At 35.2% G+C, this 17030-nt stretch overlaps 1 protein-coding gene across 2 annotated transcripts in view; it reads right to left on the bottom strand.

The window, feature by feature from the left end:
* Positions 1–14999, bottom strand: part of zgc:63863 (uncharacterized protein LOC393372 homolog) — a 28273-nt gene extending 13274 nt beyond the window's left edge. The window contains exons 1-7 of one of the 2 annotated variants that reach the window (XM_059508995.1): positions 14761–14999; positions 14008–14188; positions 13825–13905; positions 12411–12597; positions 11994–12095; positions 4745–4886; positions 1832–2016 (exon numbers count right to left, since the gene is read on the bottom strand). In XM_059508995.1, coding sequence (XP_059364978.1) covers positions 1832–2016; positions 4745–4886; positions 11994–12095; positions 12411–12597; positions 13825–13905; positions 14008–14188; positions 14761–14766 — 884 coding nt within the window. In that variant the 5' untranslated portion in view covers positions 14767–14999. Of the gene's footprint in view, positions 1–1831; positions 2017–4744; positions 4887–11993; positions 12096–12410; positions 12598–13824; positions 13906–14007; positions 14194–14760 lie in introns of both variants that reach the window. The other variant, XM_059508994.1, reaches the window with a different exon arrangement.
* Positions 15000–17030: the final 2031 nt, after the last annotated feature.

The raw sequence follows: 17030 nt of genomic DNA, 5'->3' as shown, positions 1-17030 counted from the left end.
ACGGGTCACGGCCTCAAGAGAGGCTGCTCATTTCACTCACACACACACACATATGTTCTTCGCTTTCAGTGAGGCCACAAATGCGGGTGGGGGAGGGGTTATGCAAAACAGTGTAGAGCTTTAATAATCCAGGGAGGCGGAGCTTCCTTATTGCAGGGCTGATTTGCATAAGACAGGCAGTCAGTCATTCATGCACTTTTTTTTTGTCTATTTTTGTTGTTCTTTCTTTCTCACTATAGCGTTTATGTCTTTGTACGGGTCTCTCTCTCACTCTCTTTTTCTCGCCACCTCTCGTTCTCAATTCTGTTACTTTCTTTTCCTAATTTCTGTCTCTCTCTTGCTCTTAATCTTCATAGGCGACAGCAGACGTGGGGAGATCTTAAACAAGACAGATCTCTCCTCTGATGGCTTTTTCAGCGCTGAGGGACTCGAATTCAGTTCCCGCTGAATGTCGGAGGAATCGTTTCCTTCTGCCGTAAGAGATAATTCATTAAAGTGGCTTCACCTGCATCTGCAAATACAATCTACAGACCGACAGCGAGTGTTTAGACATACAGGGGTGAGACGCAGACAGCTCCGGCTGAGTGTCTTTCACGTCACAACAGGGGTGCAAAAGTCTGACTGTGTGCAGAGGAAGTGATATCATACTCAAAAGCTCCACCTGATGGACACAGGCAGAAACAAGCGCCCCACAAGATGACAGGTGTGCGTATATGTGCAGGATTACACTGTATGCTAAAGTATAACAGCACTGGAACTAGTATATTATTTATATACTAGGCTACTAAGGGCTGAATGAATAGGAGAAAAAAAAAAAAAGATCTCCAGGTTTGCTGAACTTGTTTGTAGGAGGTGCAGAATTTGGCACGAATTAAAACATATATGTAAAATACGATAAAATCATGTTGTGATTATATACTAATATATTACTATTACTAATAATAATAGTAACAAAATTATTATTATTATTAAAATATTAAATAAAATAAGACAATGTTGTAATCATACCATTGTACTGTAAAATAAAAAGTATAATATATAGCATAGTATAATATCATATTTACGAAAATACACATTTTTTTATTTGATAAAAAATTCACACACACAAAAAAGATAATTATTATTATTATTATATTACTAATATTAAATATAAAACAAAATAAGAAATATATTACTATTGTAATACTATTGTACTGTAAAATAAAGAGTATAATATATAGAATATTCTTTAATAGTTCAAAACATAATAACGTATCAAACAATAAAATAAATTTTTTACAATTGTAAAATTGTACTTTAAAAAAATAAAGCATTAAAAATATTTTTCAGTACAGCTATAAAATAACAATACCAATATTATTGAAATTAATAGCCTTAATTTCTTAATTTTTTTAAATATTAAACCTTTTGGGAGGAAACAGGAGGAAGCTCATTAAAGTTCCTTTGTTGGTGCAAAGTTTTTAAACCCATCTCATTACAAATCTGGAATATCTGGTGCATGTTGTGATCCCAAATGCATTTTAAAAGCAACCCAAAGTCACAATAGTCACAGAGATTGAGATTATGTGGAACAGGTACTGTGAAAAGAATTGCTCTGAGATCCTAAAAACCCCAGATCATGAGCTGCTCATGTGTAAATGCTTCACTCTGAAACACGCAGTGCATAATAAATCACAGCCTTTGGGATTTGCCATATTGTTTTTTTGTTTAAAATTCTAATAGTAGTATTATATCTTAACGATTAAGTAAGACATTTACAGATTGTTTTTAAGTATCTTATTTACTTATGAAAAGCTCTGCAGAAGTGCGTGTGTGCAGATGTAAGCCTCACATGTTGTGTGACTGCAGCGCTGCAGACTGGGTCAGCAGAGAGGGCGGGCAGCTGATGAACAGGCTCTGAGCTCGACCAATCAGCTCCTCATACGGCAGATCCTGAGGCATCTGAGACAGCAGGTGATGAACGCTGGCCATATCACACTCACTGCTCTTCACTTCCTTCTGTCTGTACAACACAGTCTGACAAGAGAGACACAGGTCTGTTAGTTTCAGCATCAGACGAGCCGCTGATCTAATTAACTGGATTTTTGTAACTATATCAGTCCACTAGCACACAAAAGTCATGTTAAATTTTTTTAAATTGCACTTCTGAGGCAGAATAAGTAATTGAAGAAGACACATTTTGTCAGGTCTATAACTTCAAAATTAAAAAAACTATATATTATAATAAGTTTTTATTCACTTGGTAGCATGTATACTAGATATACATGAGCAGAAAAATATATTTTGCTGTTATATCTGTGACATAATCAGGAGTGATCAGGTTAAAAAACAAGAAATCAATGTGAAAACCAAAAGTGCTAAAGAAATTAGCCGAAACTATGTGCTGAACCCCTATTTCTGCCTTATTTATATGATTTTTAGTGTTCTAAATGTTTTTTCTTGTCTTAAGATATATTATACATTTAAACTTTGCTTCACATAACTATTATGTTTTAAGGATAAGACAAAACATATAAAAACATGAATAATTAGAATTTGTAATCATAAAAAATTTGTGATCGTAAATTACTATAATAAAGTTGCTAAATTATAATACACAAAAATACTAACTGTAAATTACATTTTGAAAAACAAAAACACAATGGAGCTGTATGTTAAACCCCATTTCTGCTTAATTTAATTGTAATATAATTTAACGGATATTAAATTGGTTTATTTTAAGCAAAATAAAAAATAAAAAAGGAATTAGTTGTGGGGTTTTTAGGAGCTCTTGGTAAACATATTCATGTATATACACTGACAACAGAAAAAAAAAACATTTAAATAAGACTAAGGTACAAAAAATAAATGCATAATAATAATAATGTGGTATAGAAGATTTATCAACAGATTTGTGCATTATTTACTGACCAGAAAATATTCTTGGATGTGCAAGGCTTAGCAAAACTAAACTAATAAGCAAACAGCAATGAGGCTGCCTTAAGATCTAACCATAAAATACACCAGAGTTCACAGATCAGATGGCCTCCAGCAAGGGTCTCCACGATCCCCCCCAGCACAGGTCAAATAAGAGCAGTCCGTTTCTGCTGTTCAGAGCGAGCTGGGTCACGTCCAGCAGCACATCCCCGACCTAACTGTAGGATGAACTACATTTCCTGCTGGCTTTCTTATCCTGACTTCAAACGGCTGCTGGCCCCCTTTGCTTTCGCTGTTGTCTCTAGCAGGGGAGCGGCTCGTGGAGACAGAAGAAAGAGGCGCGTTTAAAAGATTCCAGCACAAACCTCTGGTGAATTCATTAGAGTTGTTTAATTAACTGTTCCCGTTACAACAAAGTGCCCTCGATTCTCGCGTCTGACGAGGAGGGAGTGGAAAAATAAAGAAAATCTCTCTTTGGAGCCACGTTTGTTGTTGTTGTTGTGCTGATGAATTAGATTCCGCCTAAATAAGTGTATTAACAAACACGGAGGCAAAACATGGTAAACAACATCCTCCTTTAGACTACAAAAGCTTGCGTATAGTCATGAAGCACTGCTCTGTACTCTCCAAAAAAAGCGCCATTCATGAGGATAGAGACAGTTTGTAATGTTATACATGTGTCACATTGAAAGCCTTTAATTAATAAAGTAAATCAACTCAAATGTAAAATATGTTTACATAAATGTGTCGAATGTGTATACCAGTAAAGACCAATGTTGTTATTGGAACTAAAGCTAAAAATCATTTTCAGTAACTGAATAAAATACAATTTAAAATTAAAACTTGAACTTAGTATTGCCTTTGCAGCTAAGTTAAATAAGCTTAAGTTTAAGTATTAACATTTCTAAAACTGAAATATAATAAATAATCAAAATATAATAATCTTAATATTTTTATTTTAACAACAAGTAGAAGAAAAATCATTAAATATATACAGTAATAATAACAATTGTTATTATTTAATATGAAAAATGGAATCTGAATGGAAATATTTAAATAATAATCAATATTTAATATCAATATTATTGACAGCATCGTTTCATATAAAAAAAAACTTAAAATGTTTTTAATAAATCTAAATGAAAACTGAACTGGAATATAAAAAATATGTAATATATAATATAATATGTATTATTAAATATAATAATAATAATAATAATAATAATAATAACAACAACAACATATTAGATGAAAAAACTAACTTAAAATTAGAAGTTGAAATAAATTAAAGTGGTAAAATTACTAACGAAATAAATGAAAGTCTTGTGTTTTAAAAAATGTGATGCTAATCTCGACACTGCAGATTTAAATTAAAAATGTTTTGTTGTGCCTTGTTCTTGTCCCTCTTTTGGCTTGGAAGTCGATGTTGTCAAATTGGACAAATGAAACTAAAGCGTTACTCCAAGTCCAGGCAGATGAAGAGAACGGCGCAGCATTTAAAGGTCATTTCTGATGACTCATGGAGTTTAACAGTGTTTTGGTGCTGATGTGTGATGCTTTCTTAACAGCAAGAAGACGAAAAGCTGATGCTAGTGTGAACAGCAGATATGATGTATTATAAACAGCAGATATACACTCATTTAAATGTGAAAGTGGCTTTTTCAGTGTTGAGTGTTGAGTTTTAAGGACACCCAGTCAAGTTAAAAATAGTTTTAAAGAGACTTCAGCTCTTCTCTCTCTCACTGAAAAGGTCATAATGCAGCCCTGCCTCGACGCCCTGGAGATGGAGCGACTAAAGTACAGACAGCAGAGAGATGCTCCTCCTTACCACAGCGGCGAAGTAGATGGCCATCAGTGGGTGAGACGCCAGGAAGAAATCATAGAGCCGCAGAACATGCCTGAAATCTGACAGGACGTAACCGTACCATGTGATCAGCCAGCTGAGGGCGAAGATGGTGCCCACCTCAGACCTGCAACACAAAGACAATCATTATTAGATCTCATGCATTAGCCAACATGAACTAACAATGTGCAATGTGTTCTATAGCATTTATTAATCTATTAGTAATTTTATTAGTAATGCATTAATCTTGAAGTAATTTTATTAATAATGTAGTAATCTATTAGTATCTTTATTAGTAATGCATTACCGGTAATTTATTAGTGATTATATTTAATTTTATAACAATTCATTCATTAATCTATTAGTAATTTTATTATCAATGCGTACATTTATTTTTATTTAATTTATTGATAATGAGTCCATTAATCAATAAGTAGTTTTATCAGAAATGCATTAATCTATTAGTAATTTTATTAGTAATGCATACATTTATTAGTATTTTTATTTAACTGATTGGCAATTAGTCCATTAATCAATAAGTAATTTTATTAATAATGCATTAATCTATTAGTGATTTTATTATTAATGCATTAATCTATTAGTTATTTTATTAATAATGTATTAATCTACTAGTAATTTTATTAGTAATGCATTAATCTATTCGAATTCGTATTATATATGTGTTTTATTCATTTTCATTTCAGTTTTAGTTTTACTTTAGTACATCAAGGTAAACTAAATGAAAATGAGAAACAATTGACAAACTGTTTAAATAAAATAGTTTTTTTTAAGTTAAATTTGATTTCAGTTATTTTATTTTAAGCAATGAAATTAGATTTTTTTAACTGAGGTGTGTGACTGTAACAGAAGTATAAATACTAGCATGAAGCATGTAGAACGTGGCCCAGTACTTGCGTGCGTCATGTAGAGTATGAATCTGGCATAAGTTAACACCCTCAAAGTCAACATGGCCTTTGAAAGAGCCTATAATCTGTGAAATTGACATTCAAACAGAGAGTTCTCCTGAAACTCCTCTAAAAACCCACCGTAGCATTTAGCTCGTGCACAACACAGGAACGCATGTCTGACACATTCATTAATCACCGTCACTGATGTCACTGATGTTCTATGTGAGCAATTTAACGCTGTTGTTGGCCTTTTCTCCAACCTGTAAATGTGCTGCAAGGCCACGAGTACATGTAAGATGAGAGTAAAAACTCTTTACATAAGGGCTGCATCAGATATTGAAATAAAATTGATAAAGCAAGATGGCCAGGGACTAAAACTAACGTTCTGCTTGATCTTACTTTCAAAAATTTAAACCAGCTTTTATTTTGGTGGAAAACCCCAGAGAAATGTCCCTTTTGAAGTGCTTCTTAAAGGTACAGGTTGTAGGACTACTAAAACAATAACAATCGCGCGGTTTGATGACGCTAAGGAGGAGCATGGAATGATGGGATTTGTTGTCTTCTACCCAACCGCTGACGGCCATCAATCAGACGGAAAGATAAATCATGGATTTAACGGAGGTGGTAAAGTTTTATAAATGTTGTGTTTGATGTCATAATTTTCAAACGCAAGTTCAACGGTTTGCGCAAGTAGATTACATACAAAGTCAATGCAAAGACGCGATCAGACTATGGATCAGACGCGTCCACGCGCGGGTCTAGAGACGCGATGCCCTGCGTTTGGCGTGTATGCCCAATAATACTAATCTTGTTGATCGTTATAATAGGGCTGTCAAAATTGCTCAATACTGACGTTCGAATATTCCCTCTAAAAATACACGAATATTCGAACTATTCGAACATCTGGTTGCGCATGTTGTCAATGACGCGCATTATTTCAATAACAGGCAAAAATACAAAGAGACATAACTACTTGTATAGATAGTCTATTTAAGTTTAAACATATATGACAACGTATTTCCTACACAAAAACAAGGAAATCAACTAATGGCCAAGACTGCAGACCTCACGCTCTCTCACCCTCACGTTCTCTGCGCATAATGGTTTAAATGAACAAACAAATTTTTGTGCAAGCAATTTAAGGTCGCGACTGTTGTCCCAAATATAGCAGGCTTCATTCAGTGATTGAAACAAATATTATTAATATTAATTGAAGTTTTGCAGCATATAGAACTGGCATTGAATAATCCGAGCGAGCTTTGCTGTGGTAAACATGGAACTTTTCCTTGACATGAAACGATAAATAATCAAACCTCGGATCCATTGCTTGACAGAACTCCCCGAAGAGTGCCCCATCCACGATACTGATCGGTCTCATGTCCTTAAAAATGAACGAAATTATTTTATCCGTTATGGCCTCTTGTCATGTTGCAGACAAAGAGCTTGTGGCGGGCGACGCAAAGTAATGTTAAGTGTCAAGACGTGACTGTTTAGCTGGAGTTCCACACATTATGCCATGCTCATTTGGGTGCACATTTTTGAGATGTGACCTCATGTTGCTAGTTGTCGAATGGTATGCTAACCGTATCTTAAATAGCTTGCATACAACAATCTCGCGGGTCAACAATTTTACCTCATTTTCTCTGCAGCGGTCGAGTTGGGCTCTGCACTTGCTGGCATCTTCCATGAAGACGCGTCAACTTTCAGCAGTGATGCTGTGCCAGACAGTGCGACTCCTGTGATGCTGTGACCTGTCCCTGAACCCTCAGGCGCGCTAGCGGGCCAACTCGCAAAGCAGACAATCACGCCTCTACTACCGCGGACCTTTTTTTCCACATTTTTTTTTATTCGAATATTAATTTTCACCTTCGAAATTCGTTTTTTTTCAACTATTCGAATACATATTCGAATTTAGAATATTCGTTGACAGCTCTACGTTATAATAGCATACGTTTTTCTGTAAAGATGCGAATCTGCCCCGTGTCACTGTTTAGAATGGGAATTTTATCATGATTTACAAGTAGTTGAAAACATTAGAGATATTGTTAGTAATCAGCTGGACAAAATATATAACACTAGCCTAGTGGTTTTTGGATATTTTACTGCAAATATCTTACAGATTGTACCTTTAATGCTTTTAGATGGAAATATTATAATTCAAATTATACTGTAAAATAAAATTAGTTTTATTACACAATTCTTTATTTTACAACATATTTAATAAAACTTAGTTTAATATTCTTCTTTTATAATAATCATAATAAAATAATAAATTAGATTATAATAAATTGTGATAATTATAGTGAATTGCTCAAAAACAGCAGGAATCTGGTTTATGAAAATCGGAAAGGAAAACTTTTGTAAATTTCTATTGTTTTTTCACTGTTAAAATTAACCCCAAAAAGGAACAATTGCCCACACTGCCCAAAGCACTAAAAGTTAGTTAAATGACCATGGTGTTGGTGTGCTTGACTGGCCAGCAAACTCACCAGACCTGACCCCCAGAGAGAATCTATGGGGTATTGTCAAGAGGAAGATGAGAAACAAGAGACCAAAAAATGCAGATGAGCTGAAGATCACTGTCAAAGAAACCTGGGCTTCCAGACCACCTCAGCAGTGCCACAAACTGATCACCTCCATGCCACACCGAACTGAGGCAGTAATTAAAGCAAAAGGAGCCCGTACCAAGTATTGAGTGTACAGAAGGCCAACAATTCACTAAAAAAATTTTTTTTTTATTATTGGTCTTATGGAGTTTTCTAATTTGTTGAGATTGAGTGAATTGGTGGGTATTTGTTAAATGTGAGCCAAAATAATCACAATGATAAGAACCAAAGACTTAAACTACTTCAGTCTGTGATCACTGAATTTATTTAATACACAAGTTTCACAATTTGAGTTGAATTACTGAAATGAACTTTTCCACGACATTCTAATTTATTGAGATGTACCAATATATATATATATTCAATTTTTTTATATGAACATACCCTCCGCAACAAATTTGCCCCACTAACTCTAAAACGATTAATTATTTGCAAATATAGCTTTTAAAGCCATTTGCTGAAAATTCTTGTATTTTTCAAATTGCAGAAAAACAAAATATCCCAATGTGAGTTTTTCCCAGTATCACACATCCCTACCTTGCATGTCCAGTAATGATGGAATTGTAATGATTGGCAGCGGAGGCCCTTTCTGGAAACCAAAAATGATTAAGAGCTCAGTAAATGCTTCTCTGTACAGAGCGACTGATGCACAGACATGAACAGCAAAATAACATTTCTTTTTTAGGCCGTCCCATCTGCCCATGGGCTTTTTAAAAGTTCTGCGGTTTTATGAACTTCTTTGGAAAGACTGATAAAAGCAAGAGCAACAGCACCTGAGTGAGCAACACCATTAAACCTGTGGACCAGCGCTGCGGCGAGACGCACACATGCAATATTGATGAAGAACCTCTTATTCTCTACATTTTAGATGAGTCGCCATTAAAAATAGCTTTTACAAACGAAAGCCTGAAAAGCCGCACACAATGCAGAACCACAGGTTTATGTGAATACTTGCACACACACGTAAGTTGACACACATTTATGATGTCCCAAATGTGTATCAACAAAATCAACAATTTTGTTGGCTTGCCACACCAAACGGTTTTCACATAAACAAGATGGTTGCACAGCAAGTAAGCATGCAACTTAAAGCATCAGGTTTTAAAAGACAAACAGCACAAGCCTGACAACACTTAGGACGCATGTGGGCAATATGCAAGCTCTTTTAACCGTCTGACACAGGATGAATGATAACGATGATCAGTATGTGAGTTTCAGCACTGTGCTTACTTTCATACAACCTTATTTCTATACCATCCACCAGCATTTTTATGCAAACTTCAATATTTTGTTTTCTGTGAGGTTTAGCAATTTCTGCTGATGTAAATATGCATGTTATCTAGCTATTTTAGCTGACTGTAGGATTTATCATAATTGCAAGATTGACTTAATAGTCTTGGAACCATCAGCTAAAACTAAATCATTTCATTAACTTCGTTATATGCATTTGCTTAGATCACCATCACAAGACATGACTTATATAACTGTTTTTCACTGTCTCATCACATTTGTGATTTATCTGCAAACATTTTCATGCAAATTATAAACTATAAAACATTAAAAATTATAGTAATAAAATAATTACTATAATTTCTCATTATTACAATATAACATCAAAAAACACTATAACAGTAAGAAAAAAAATAACCAAATAAATAAATATATAAATTATATAAACAATCAAAAGATCAAAAAAAAATCAAAAAGATCACACCTTAAATTCCAGAGTACAGGCAAATCTGTTGACTAGACAATATACATACAGGTTTACTAATAAAAGTCTTAAAATTTACAATTTAATTATTTACTACAGTGGAAAGAAGATGAAACAATTTAATTAAACTTCCAAAAGCCGAAAATATTTTGGCGTCTTATTTTTTTAAGAATATGAATAGTATTTTATAGTATTTATTAGTATTTTATATATTTTATAATAGTATTTTGGGGGTTCGATTCCCCGGGAACACATGATAGGTAAAAATTGATAGCCTGAATGCACTGTAAGTCGCTTTGGATAAAAGCATCTGCTAAATGCATAAATTTAATTTAATTTAATTTAATTTAATTTTAATAATTTTTTTAAAATATATGATATACATAGGGCTGCTCCGATCACGATCAGTCGATCGTTAATGCGCATCTCGTCAGTAAAGCTGGTTCTCTAATCAGCGGTAAATTCCCTCAGGTGCGTGATTTCACATTGAGCAGCGGTTACTGCATTAACGATCGGCCGATCGTGATCGGAGCAGCCCTAGATATACAGTATAATTTAAGTTAAATTATTCAGTCACACATATACATTTATTATATACAAATATATTTTTGATTTATTATATATAAAAGAATTCAGACACTTATAATAATGCAGATGAAAAATAAATACTTTAGAGTAAAAATGTTGGTCAGGAATGTAAAAAATCAGGAAAGAACCAATTTTTACTGTTGAGCCCTGTGGCAGGGCTTTTGGTGAAGGGCACAAATTACTCTTCCGTGAGAGTATTTCATAAAGCGCCTGTGTGTGTGTGTGTGTGTGTGTTTGTGTATCCTTGCAAGGAAATCAGCTTTGAAACGACAGAGAAGTGAACCGTACATCCACTACTGCTACTCCCCCGTCTCGTCTGATTCAGTGAAAAGAGCTACCATCTACTGGCAGAAAACGTACAGACATTCAAGATCCATGTCAGATTTCAGCATCTTTTATAGTCGCAGACAGTGTATAACAGAAGAAGATAAACCTGTTAACAGGCGACGCTCTTTTATGACTCTGTCTAGTCGTTTAAAGATGCCTCTGCTGCCCTCTTCAGGCCAGAGACGTTTATTAACCTCAGCTGGTAGAGAAGCATTTCAATCAATCATCTGGGATCACCATGAAAAATTATTTTGACTCATTTTTTAACACATTTTCAGTAATGCATTCGGTCCAGAAGCACACTGTTGAAGTGCTTAAGTTACATCAGATCTTGCATAAAAATGTCTGTTCTAAAGTTGTGTAAATCGTCTTTTTAGAAGTAGGACTATTAGAATGATGGCTGATCTTGTGGTTACAATGTTATCAATGTCGTTTCATACAGGATAAATCATAAGGCTGTCATAACTGACAGCATGTCACAGATGCTGCAGTTAGAGCTTTACTTGTATTTAACCCAGTACATTTCTTTAAGTAAACTTATGGGTTGCTTAATCTTGATACGTTATATAGCTTAAATAAAGTTAAATAAATAATAATTGTGACTTTTTGACTTTGTTTCTCCCATATTGTGTTAATATATTTGTATTTGGGGCAAAAAAATCTGGAGGATATAAATTTTTAAATTTTTATTTAACGCTATGACTATGAATTTAAGACTCTCTATTCTGATTTAAGGTCTTAATTTGTGGAAGGGTTAATTAAGACTTTTTAAGACCGGCAGTAACCCTGTTTTTATCCTGTGGTGGAAACGGGTTTCCCTTTGGAGCAGCAATTTAATAAAAGACCAAAACGACCTGCTAGGCTATATACTGCCAAGCTATATAGTTAATTAGTTTAACTGGAGGATGTTTATGACTAATAGATTAAAATATAATTGATGTGCAGTCAGAGCTGGTTATTTACAACAGCTTCAAACATGCTTGAACCAATCAATTTAGAGCCAGGACTACCTTAGTGTATAATCTCTGGAAAAACTGTAGTACACATAACAATGTGGATCAATCATAGATAATCACTAGTCAGCAGTCTACCTGATCATGAAGTCATGTAACTCTCGGTCCACGCGCTCCAGAATGGGCATCAGGTAGTTCAGGATGTGCTTTGTGCTGTCCATGGTGGGGTCCATGAAATCCCTGCAGTTCCCAGAAGAATAAAACACAAAATACTCATCATAAGAACACTTGGCAACATCAGAGTAAAACAAAAAAAAAGCCATTTTTGTAGCTCAGCATTTACAAGGTCATGGATTAGATTCCCAGGGAATGCAACTGATAAAATGTCACTGTGCTAAACAAATGCATAAACATTCAAGTTGATGGTCATACACTATCAGTCAAGTTTTTGATGTACAATCTTAATATATCCATCTGTGGGAAATGATGTTATGTGATACAAAATTCTCTTTTGGTGCAAGAAGCAATGCATAACATTAAGTAAGGTTAATTCACCTGAGATGATGATTGGACAGTTTCTCCATGATTGCGATGGTCATCCTCTCTCCCACCACCAGCAGGAAGGTCACCACGATGTCATGATAACCCTGGTAATAGTGCAGTTGAGGATTTCTCCTCAAAACATCCAGAATGATGTCAATCAGCTGCTCCTGGAGAACCTCTCGCTCATCCACACGCATGCCTGAGAACAATTACATCACCATAAAAACAAACATATTACTTTCAAAAAAGCATGGCAGATGAAAATGAATTATTCCATTATTGTAAGACCAAACACATGCTGCACTAGACATAATGGTGTGTAAAAGTCGCCTTGATTATTACAGCTTCCATCCTCAGCAGTCCAAATATCACATGGGAAGCTCAAGGTATTTGTGTTGGGATAAATAACTACAATCAATGCATTGTTCTGAATTCACAGTGAAGGAATGTCCCCGAAGGACACTGGAAAGAGTTGTTATTATACAAGCAAACACTGATATCAAAAAAAACATTGAGATGTTCTCAATAAGGTCCAGAAAATATGGGATAAAAAAAAAAGGAAATATTCATATCAATAGGAATATCTGGATTTTTAAAGGTCACAAGGCTACATTGAAAGTCTAATTTAACTCTGGAAATATGGAACATTTGAGGGTTAAATAAAACAATGTGAAACAACAAAACAACTAAATGAATTTTAAAAAGATACTTCAATATCTTATTTCACTCCCTGTTCTAGACAACGTTTGAAACTTTGTATTTTAGTACATCTTGTGTCGCTGCCTTATTAAGATGAATTGATTTGTTGCATTACTCATTTTTGAGTTGGTTTGGATAAAAGCGCCTGCTAAATGAATAAATGTTAACGTATGCTGTAAATATTTCACTATCAAAGATGCATACTGATAATACAATCTGCCAAGGAAATTAGTTGCCTTTTTTTAGTTTATTTATTTTAAAATTAAATAATGTAATTTACGATGAAAAACTAAATTCTTTGTTAGCTCACTTTTTTTCATCTTTAAGATGTCAACTTCTACAGTACACTGGACATTAAAATGTATTAGAAACGTTAATCACTAATTTGCATTTAAATTGTTATGTTCTACTGATAATATAATCTCCAATTAAAATATTTGTGTTATACAGGTTATTAAAATTTTATTATTAAGCTATTGACTTAAAATAGTTTGGCGTAGTTTATTTTTTTGTATTTTAAACGTATTTTATTAATTTATTTATTCAAAAAAATCATGCAATTTATATTGAACAATATTTTAAATGTCAAATTGTATGGAATACTGGACATTCACATTTATAAAGTGACAGTTCTGGTTGGAAGTTATGCCTCAAAACAGTCCTGAGTGACTGGATCTGATCATGTGATGGTGTGTCATGGTCTTTGACTCATTTATCAGATACTGACCTTTCGGGAAACGCCGCATTGACCTCCTGACATCGAGCACCACCTGTCTGTAGTCTTTGTGGTCTTCTCGGACATCTTTGGCTTTAAGTGAGGAAATTAAGAAAAACATATTAAAAATTAAAATAAAAGAATAAAAACACTAAAATTTTGTGGTACGTTCCACACGCACAAGCACACACTTACAGGGTTTGGCAGGCAGATTGTACACATTGATACTGAGGAGTTTGGGCCAAACTTTTCTTCTGATGTCATCCGTCAGCAAACCTCCTTCGCTCAGAGCCGCCCGCTGCAGGGTCTCGATGTCCACGGGGTCACTGTTCAGGGCCTGATGGATGTCCAGGAGCTTCTGTTTCTTCCAGGGCAACTGTTCTGCAGAAAAAGTATAAAATGTATGAGGCAGGATGCTAAATTAACACTCAACATGCAGCAAAATAAATGCCCAATTGGCTGTGAACTTTCCTGGAAACTGAGCAATGTACAGTATATAACCTATAAATCATGATGCAGGAATAAACATCGTAGCCAGAGCTTCATATACAGATATAATCATGCACTTAAACCACCAAAACTAAATATAAGGACAAAATCATGATGACATATAGGATGCTGTGAGAGTACGTCAGCACAATAGCCTTCCCATATATAGAACAACTGCAAATAATCTCTAGATTACCTGAATCATGAATTAAAGAACTAGACATCATTATACATTTCTCACTTATTCAATGACATCATAATGGAGCTGTCAATCATTCCGTGTCTAACGTACATAATGGATCTCCTCACACATTCAGTGGTATAATAAATCTCTCGTATACACATTAAATGGTTTTCGTATGGATATAACAGCGACATCATAATGGACTTCTCACACAGTCAGTGACATAATAATAAATCTTCTAAATACATTCAGTGGATTTATAACCGGTAAGTTACCTTCATGTCTCCTGACAGACGCTTGCGAACCGCTCGCCGGCAGTCGCTTTCTGGCTTTATTCATCTCTTATGACAACCCAAAGTCATGGGGACACCGAAAACATGCCTTTACGATGATTGTAATATAGTTTTTATTTTAAACTGACAGTTAAAACGGAAGGAAAGGGACGTTTACGCTTCCCCTCATATCGACGTCGCGACGTGGACGAGTGCTCGTCACCCGAGCTTTACTCTCATTGGCTTAACGCCGGTGAGTTACACAACCAGCCTTGACTGCTGTCAACATCTAATCTGATTGGTTTAAAGACGTTGGAGACGTCGAGAGGCTCGACGCCATTGGCTCATTTCAAACGTGAATCTACACCTGCTGACAGACACTTTATTATACAGACAGATTATATTTACAAGTTTACGTTTCAATACGATATAATTTAATGCACACACACACACACATTATGTAAACATAACTTTTATTTTGGATGCGATTAATCGATTTGACAGCATATATATATGCTGTCGTGTATATATATATATATACGGTCGTGGCCAAAAGTTTTGAGAATTACATAAATATTGGAAATTGGAAAAGTTGCTGCTTAAGTTTTTATAATAGCAATTTGCATATACTCCAGAATGTTATGAAGAGTGATCAGATGAATTGCATAGTCCTTCTTTGCCATGAAAATTAACTTAATCCCCAAAAAAAACCTTTCCACTGCATTTTATTGCTGTCATTAAAGGACCTGCTGAGATCATTTCAGTAATCGTCTTGTTAACTCAGGTGAGAATGTTGACGAGCACAAGGCTGGAGATCATTATGTCAGGCTGATTGGGTTAGAATGGCAGACTTGACATGTTAAAAGGAGGGTGATGCTTGAAATCATTGTTCTTCCATTGTTAACCATGGTGACCTGCAAAGAAACGCGTGCAGCCATCATTGCGTTGCATAAAAATGGCTTCACAGGCAAGGATATTGTGGCTACTAAGATTGCACCTAAATCAAAAATGTATAGGATCATCAAGAACTTCAAGGAAAGAGGTTCAATTCTTGTAAAGAAGGCTTCGGGGAGTCCAAGAAAGTCCAGCAAGCGCCAGGATGGTCTCCTAAAGAGGATTCAGCTGCAGGATCGGAGTGCCACCAGTGCAGAGCTTGCTCAGGAATGGCAGCAGGCAGGTGTGAGCGCATCTGCACGCACAGTGAGGCCAAGACTTTTGGAAGATGGCCTGGTGTCAAGAAGGGCAGCAAAGAAGCCACTTCTCTCCAAAAAAAAAACATCAGGGACAGATTGATCTTCTGCAGAAAGTATCACGAATGGACTGCTGAGGACTGGGGCAAAGTCATATTCTCCGATGAAGCCCCTTTCCGATTGTTTGGGGCATCTGGAAAAAGGCTTGTCCGGAGAAGAAAAGGTGAGCGCTACCATCAGTCCTGTGTCATGCCAACAGTAAAGCATCCTGACACCATTCATGTGTGGGGTTGCTTCTCATCCAAGGGAGTGGGCTCACTCACAATTCTGCCCAAAAACACAGCCATGAATAAAGAATGGTACCAAAACACCCTCCAACAGCAACTTCTTCCAACAATCCAACAACAGTTTGGTGAAGATCAAATCATTTTCCAGCACGATGGAGCACCGTGCCATAAGGCAAAAGTGATAACTAAGTGGCTCGGGGACCAGAATGTTGAAATTTTGAGTCCATGGCCTGGAAACTCCCCAGATCTTAATCCCATTGAGAACTTGTGGTCAATCCTCAAGAGGCGGGTGGACAAACAAAAACCCACTAATTCTGACAAACTCCAAGAAGTGGTTATGAAAGAATGGGTTGCTATCAGTCAGGATTTGGCCCAGAAGTTGATTGAGAGCATGCCCAGTCGAATTGCAGAGGTCCTGAAAAAGAAGGGCCAACACTGCAAATACTGACTCTTTGCATAAATGTCATGTCATTGTCGATAAGAGCCTTTGAAACATATGAAGTGCTTGTAATTATATTTCAGTACATCACAGAAACAACTGAAACAAAGATCTAAAAGCAGTTTAGCAGCAAACTTTTTGAAAACTATTATTTATGTAATTCTCAAAACTTTTGCCCATGACTGTATATATATATAATGTATATGTATGTATAGAGAGATATACAGAGATAAATTAGTATTGATTATGTTTAAGTATAGTTTAAAAATAATTACAATAAAAAAATAAGAAGACTAAAATATATAATAATGCAATATTTTAATGCAATGATAAAACTGCCACTTGTAAATTTACTAC

Source organism: Carassius carassius, chromosome 25, assembly GCF_963082965.1.
Source record: "Carassius carassius chromosome 25, fCarCar2.1, whole genome shotgun sequence".
NCBI lineage: Eukaryota > Metazoa > Chordata > Actinopteri > Cypriniformes > Cyprinidae > Carassius > Carassius carassius.
This window is presented reverse-complemented; position numbering and strand designations above follow the sequence as displayed.